At 43.2% G+C, this 6843-nt stretch overlaps 1 protein-coding gene across 3 annotated transcripts in view; it reads right to left on the reverse strand.

Moving 5' to 3' along the window:
• Nucleotides 1-5029, reverse strand: part of DRC8 (dynein regulatory complex subunit 8) — a 129425-nt gene extending 124396 nt beyond the window's left edge. For 2 of the 3 annotated variants that reach the window (XM_073801324.1, XM_019920560.3), the window contains exon 1: nucleotides 4212-5029. In XM_073801324.1, the coding sequence (XP_073657425.1) occupies nucleotides 4212-4242 (31 nt within the window). In that variant the 5' untranslated portion in view covers nucleotides 4243-5029. The remainder of the gene's footprint in view (nucleotides 1-4211) is intronic. The other variant, XM_019920561.3, reaches the window with a different exon arrangement.
• Between the last annotated feature and the right edge of the window lie 1814 nt (nucleotides 5030-6843).

A 6843-nucleotide genomic window follows, 5' to 3' on the forward strand; every position in this document is an offset into this window, starting at 1 on the left:
AAACATCATTCTCAGTGGTGAAAAACTGAAAGCATTTCCTCTAAGATCAGGAACAAGACAAGGATGTCCACTCTTGCCACTATTATTCAACATAGTTTTGGAAGTCCCAGCCACGGCAATCAGAGAAAAATAAATAAATAAAAGGAATACAAATTGGAAAAGAAGTAAAACTGTCACTGTTTGCAGATGACATGATACTATACATAGATATTCCTAAAAATGCCACCAGAAAACTTCTAGAGCTAATCAATGAATTTGGTAAAGTTGCAGGATACAAAATTACTGCACAGAAATCTCTTTCATTCCTATACACTAAGAACAAAAAATCTGAAAGAGAAATTAAGCACTCCAATTTACCACTGCAACGAAAAGAGTAAAATACCTAGGAATAAACCTACCTAAGGAGACAAAAGACCTGTATGCAGAAAACTGTAAGACACTGATGAAAGAAATCAAAGACGATACAAACAGATGGAGAGATATACCATGTTCTTGGATTGGAAGAATCAACATTGTGAAAATGACTGTACTACCCAAAGCAATCTACAGACTCAGTGCAATCCCTATCAAATTACCAATGGCATTTTTTACAGAACCAGAACAAAAATTCTTAAAATTTGTATGGAGACACAAAAGCCTCTGAATAGCCAAAGCAGTCTTGAGGGGACAAAACGGGGTGGGAGGAATCAGGCTCCCAGACTTCAGACTATACTACAAAGCTACAATAATCAAGACAATATGGTACTGGCACAAAAACAGAAATATAGATCAATGAAACAGGATAGAAAGCCTGGAGATGAACCCACGCACCTATGGTCAACTAATCTATGACAAAGGAGGCAAGGATATACAATGGAGATAAGACAGTCTCTTCAATAAGTGGTGCTGGGAAAACTGAACAGCTACATGTAAAAGAATGAAATCAGAACACTTCCTAACACCATACACATAAATAAACTCAAAATGGATTAAAGACCTAAATGTAAGACCAGACACTATAAAACTCTTAGAGGAAAACATAGGAAGAACACTCTTTGACATAAATCACAGCAAGATCGTTTTTGACCCACCTCCTAGAGAAATGGAAATAAAGACAAAACTAAACAAATGGGACCTAATGAAATTTACAGGCTTTTGCACAGCAAAGGAAACCACAAACAAGATGAAAAGACAACCCTCAGAATGGGAGAAAATATTTGCAAACGAATCAACGGACAAAGGATTAATCTCCAAAATATATAAACAGCTCATGAAGCTCAACAGTAAAACAACAACCCATTCAAAAAAATGTGCAGAAGACCTAAATAGACATTTTTCCAAAGAACACATACAGATGGCCAAGAGGCACATGAACAGCTGCTCAACATCACTAATTATCAGAGAAATGCAAATCAAAACTACAATGAGGTATCACCTCACACCAGTTAGAATGGGCATCATCAGAATATCTACAAACAACAAATGCTGGAGAGGGTGTGGAGAAAAGGGAACCCTCTTGCTCTGTTGGTGGGAATGTAAATTGATACAGCCACCATGGACAGTATGGAGGCTCCTTAAAAAACTAGAAACAGAATTACCATATGACCCAGCAATCCTACGACTGGGCATATACCCAGAGAAAACAATAATTCAAAAAGACACATGAACCCCAATGTTCATTGCAGCACTATTTACAATAGCCAGGTCATGGAAGCAACCTAAACGCCCATCGACAGACGAATGGATAAAGAAGATGTGGTACATGTATACAACAGAATATTACTCAGCCATAAAAAGGAACGATATTGGGTCATTTGTAGAGACGTGGATGGACCTACTGACTGTCATGCAGAGTTAAGTCAGAAAAAGAAAAACAAGTATCATATATTAATGACTGTATGTGGAATCTAGAAAAGTGGTACAGATGAACTGGTTTGCAAGGCAGAAATAGAGACATGGATGTAAAGAACAAACATATGGACACCAAGGGGGAAAAGCGAGGGTGGGGGGAGGGATGAATTGGGAGATTGGGATTCACATATATATACTAATATGTATAAAATAGATAACTAATAAGAACCTGCTGTATAAAAAAATAAAATAAAATTCAAAGAAAACAAACAAAAAATAAGGAGTAAATGAGATATACAACAGTGCTTCTCAAACTTTAATGTGCATGTGGATGACCTGCAGGTGTGCTTAAATGCAGACTCTGATTCAGTAGGTCAGGGGCAGGGACTGAGCTCCTTCCTTTCTGATAAGCTCCCAGTGATACCAGGCTGCTGCCCACAGCAGGAGGGGACAGACTGCTCAGTCCAGCTGACTGTTCCCTCCCATTTATGGATGTCTCATCTCCCTTACTGATCTCACCTTCCTTGGGAGAAAAAAATATTTTTTTCAGTATTTGTATCCTCCGAAGTTCTAACCTAATCAGAATGCCTTCCATATGGTAGGCATTAAACACATGCCAACTGAATGAATGACATCCAGCTTTTAACAGTCATTACTTCTTCTATGGCTATAGACAGAATTGTTTCTTCTTTGAATTACCTTATTTTAAATAGAAACGTATTTTTGAAAACTGAGAAATCAAAACAGCTTTCAATCTACTTTTTTCAAATGAAGAAAAAAAATTGTATTTGCCTCATAATACAGAGCTTTTTTTCCTCAGGCTGACCTAATCATCTTTTTTAAAAATCCACGATTAACTTGTTAAAATTATCTTCTAATGATTCTTCCCTTTTTTTGTAAATAATAATTTAATAAATCAAAATAAGTCATCTGGTTTTCTGGGGAAGTTTTAAAACTAATACCAAAAAAAAGTAATCATTTTCTTAGAATGTACCTTATACTTTTAAAGCAGCACGATAAAATTATAATGACATCTTAGGAAAGGTAACATTTAAAAAATACGTCTGACTTTTAGATTAACGGCACCATAAAAAAAATCAAATATTATTGCTATCAGCAGGTAGCTCTTTTGCAGTTTCTCCGCTGATTTTCTGTGATCACCGTGACAAGTGACTAAGTATCTAGGGCTGGCTTCTACACTTGTAAATACTGTTAACCTGATTACATCTTTGTTCCATGCTGAGAAAAATGGTATGTTGATGTTTCAAGCACTCAAGAAAAGAACAAAGGTGGAGTATTATTTTCATTTCTAAGATGTTTACCTCTACAGTTTCATGGCCTTTTTGATGTTTTTGCGATGAGTTTGCCAATTACCAAAATAAACAATTATTTTTGAGTAACTAACGTAGGATAGTAACCAAGGATCAAGTTTTTAAGCAAACCGCCGAATTAAAACAACGTAACGGTCTTGCAAGTAAACATGAATAACCGGGTTTTCGCCTCCCCACACATTAAGCACATCAATCCCCCCGATATGGCGACCCGGAGCCCCGAGGCCCAGACCCGCCTCTGACGCCGCGACCGCGCGCGCTGGCCCGGCTGGTACCGCAGCAGAGGCCAGGCCGGCGCACAGGGCTCTACGAGTTCCCTCTGGAGTTTGCTCTTTCGTCTTTATTAAAGTTGTTTTTTGTTTTTTCGTTTAAGACAATACACCAGGCGGGTAGCATAGCGCCGGCCACCGAGCAGGCACTTCGGAACCTGGAGGCTCGGAGAGAGAGGTACTGTCCTCGAGGTTGTCCTCCTGCGTCCCCATTACGGAGTCAAAATGGTGGCCGCGAACGCCAGCCCGCTGGCCCGGGCGGGGTTTCGGCGCGGCAGGGGAGGAGCCCGCCAGACTCTAAAGGCCGGATCGGTCCTCACGCAGGCCCGCCCCGGGGCCCACAGCCCGAGAAGCTGCCGGCGTGGCGCCTGCGGCAACCAGAGCCCGGTCGAGGGATTGGAGGCGACGTCCCCGAGACCGTGAACAAGGACGCCATTATGGCCCTCCCCTGCCAGCGCCTCAGCCACAACCCGCGCTGGAAGCGAGGCTCGGGGCTCGGAAAAAGGGACGAGGAAGGGGGTCGGAACCAGGGCCGGGCGGGAACCGAGAAGCGGGAGGGGCGGAATGACTGCCGGGCGGGAGCGGAGGGGCGGGGCGGGGCGAGGCGGCAGGAACAGGGGAGGGGGCCTCCCCGGCAGGGCGGGCGGCGGGACCTGGCTCGGTCAGCCCTCTCCCTGCGGGTGGGTTCCAGAGGTAGGGTGACCCACCCTGCCCGGAGCTCCCCCGTGCGGCCTGGGATCGCGGCGGGCGGCTAGGGCTGCGCTTCTGCGGCGCCTCTTACCTGTGCCTTCCCTGTCTCTGTCGTCCGCCATCTTGTTGCGGCGCCGTCGCCAGGGAGAGCGCTGTCGCTAAGCTATGTCGCGGCGTCCTGGACCCCTGCAGCCCTGCGGCTAGTCGGCCCTGGAGGATAGGCGGCTCCGAATCCCGAAGGAAGAAGACCCTGGGTGTGGGTGGGGGAGGGAAAGCTTGGAGCGCGCGCCCTCCCCCTTCCCGCCACGACCCTCTGGCGCCCGGGAGACCGGAAGCCCGGACCCGCCGCCCGCGACCACTGAGCCGCGTCCGGGGCTTCAGCCTATCCCTTTAGTACCGAGGCCTGAGCCCTGGTTTTTCTGGCGTGGAGGAAGTATTTAATAATAAAGTTCCGAACCCCTCCTTTCCCTTGTTTATGATCCGTTTGGGGACACAATGCTCTCCCCCTCCCCTCCAGTTTGTAGGATGTGGCGTTGCTCGATTTTTTTTTACTGCATATTTTAAAACGCAATTGGAGAGATGGGTGCAGAACTCGGCTCCGGGGTGACAGAACCAACCGGCAATCCCACCTCCTCTTCTTCCCGTCCACACCCCGCGGAGAGGCCGGACCTGCCCCACCTCTGGCCCCCCGTTTTCTCCCGTCCAGTGCTCGCCGCTCGCTCCCAGAGACGGGGACTGCACGGCGGGCGAGAGCTGGAGCTGGGACGGAAAATTGGGCCGGCGCGGAAGGAAACCAGAGCCATTAAACTGTTATTACTGGAGGAGCGGAATCGCTGTAGAAAAAACGTGTAAAATAGGCGCAAACACTGCGTCGTCAAGGCTGCGATTTCTGATACAAAATAGAAGGTTCTCATAGCAACAGAAACGTGCCCATCTTATGCTCACTGTTACGTACATGAAATTTCTTGTGAAATTTGACAAGACCTCCAGTTAAAATTACTGGGAAGGAAAGTTTTAAATCTCGCTTTTCTAGAACTTCGAAGCCGTGGCATGATGTTAAGTTTTCGTCTCATTTTAAGGAAAAGTTCACTATACTACAATATTTTCTTTTAAAAATGATTTTTGAGTAATATGCCTAATGGTATGGTTCAAACAAATATATATTTTCAAACGAGTTTTAGATGCTATTTAAATGCATGTGTGTACTAATTTAAATTACTTGATTTTATGTAAAACTCGATTATAAACTGTAAATATTAAGAAGGCTTCAAAATAAAAGGTATTTAATGGTTTTACTGAGTTTTTATGTTCATATTATTCTGGTTCTGTAATCCCTCAGTAAACCCTAAAGAAAACTAATATTCTTTATTAAAATATTTTTTCTGTAGGAGATACATGGTGCTGCGATCAGCATTCTCTCTGAAATTGACTATAAACAATTGAATCCACAAAATGGCTCATATTAGAAGATATATACTTACATAAGATGAATACAATCGTGAACAGTAAGGTCTTAATGCCGAAAAATAGGGGAAAGTAGTCATCAGCACTCATGTATATTTAAATTTCATAGTCATCATTGTCTAGCTATTGGTTTTTAAAAGATCCCTCTTTCCATATAGACGATGAAGGCCTTTGAAATAAACGTGGGAAACCCCAGCTTTAGTCTTCAGGCCTGCTACTGTGCCTTTTCATATGCTGCTTTCAGTTCCTTTTTACGGAATGACTTTCCCTCCTCTCTCTCTGCTCTAACATTCACCCTCCCACAGACACACATGTGTCCCCTCCCTGTTGTCAGTGACCTCCTTAAAGGTCATGCACTCCTTGGAGCTTTCCCTAATCAACCCGTTACTCTGAGGTACTATAGCCATACTGTAGACCCAAATCACGTTGATTTTCAGTGACTTGTTTCCCCCTAACAAACGGTAAGCTCTTGAGGACAGGAAGTGCTTTATTTGTCCATATATCCGCAGTGCCTAGAACAGCTTTTCAATGTTTATGTCTAAAATAATGTGCATTTTTAAAATTAGAACAGAATTTAGTATTCTCAATGACTTATTAAGAAACAAAGCTTTTCATTGTCTAGATTATTTCAAGCCACGTTTATCTCTAATATAATATCTCTAGCATATTTAAGGCAACACACTCTAAATTTGGATGAGTAAACAAAATTTATGTTAATTAACTCCTCCCCCCCAATTAGATTTGAAGACTGGATCCTAATATATGCACCTTTTGTATACCCACAGTACCTATCCCAATTTGGGGCACATACTATGAGCTTAGTACGTACTTTTCAATTGACTAATTAGCTGATTAGACATAAAAGTCTGTAATGATTCTGGAAAACTTTCCACAAAGTGAAAAAAAATGGTTATCCAAATGACAATTTAAGCCCACGCTGCCAATCAGTGGGGCCAGAGGGATGTGTACAGGTTATGTCTTTTCGCATGATTGAATTTATAGTGTTAAATCTCTTCTCACAGGCATCAGTTCTGTGCCCACGAGGGACACAGAAATGTTTCTTCTGAATACAGCTGACTCACTTACCTAAGGTGTGGGTAAAGTGGCTAGGGTAAGTGGTGTGAATAACGCAAAATGACAGTAAAAAATCTTCACAGCACCTTTACTGTCCTAGTATGGAGATTGTTGGCATCTCCTTGGACTAGGAATAATTTTTTTTTAAACTGGATTTTCCTCAGCCATTGCCCTGTACTGACCTC

Source organism: Tursiops truncatus, chromosome 1, assembly GCF_011762595.2.
Source record: "Tursiops truncatus isolate mTurTru1 chromosome 1, mTurTru1.mat.Y, whole genome shotgun sequence".
NCBI lineage: Eukaryota > Metazoa > Chordata > Mammalia > Artiodactyla > Delphinidae > Tursiops > Tursiops truncatus.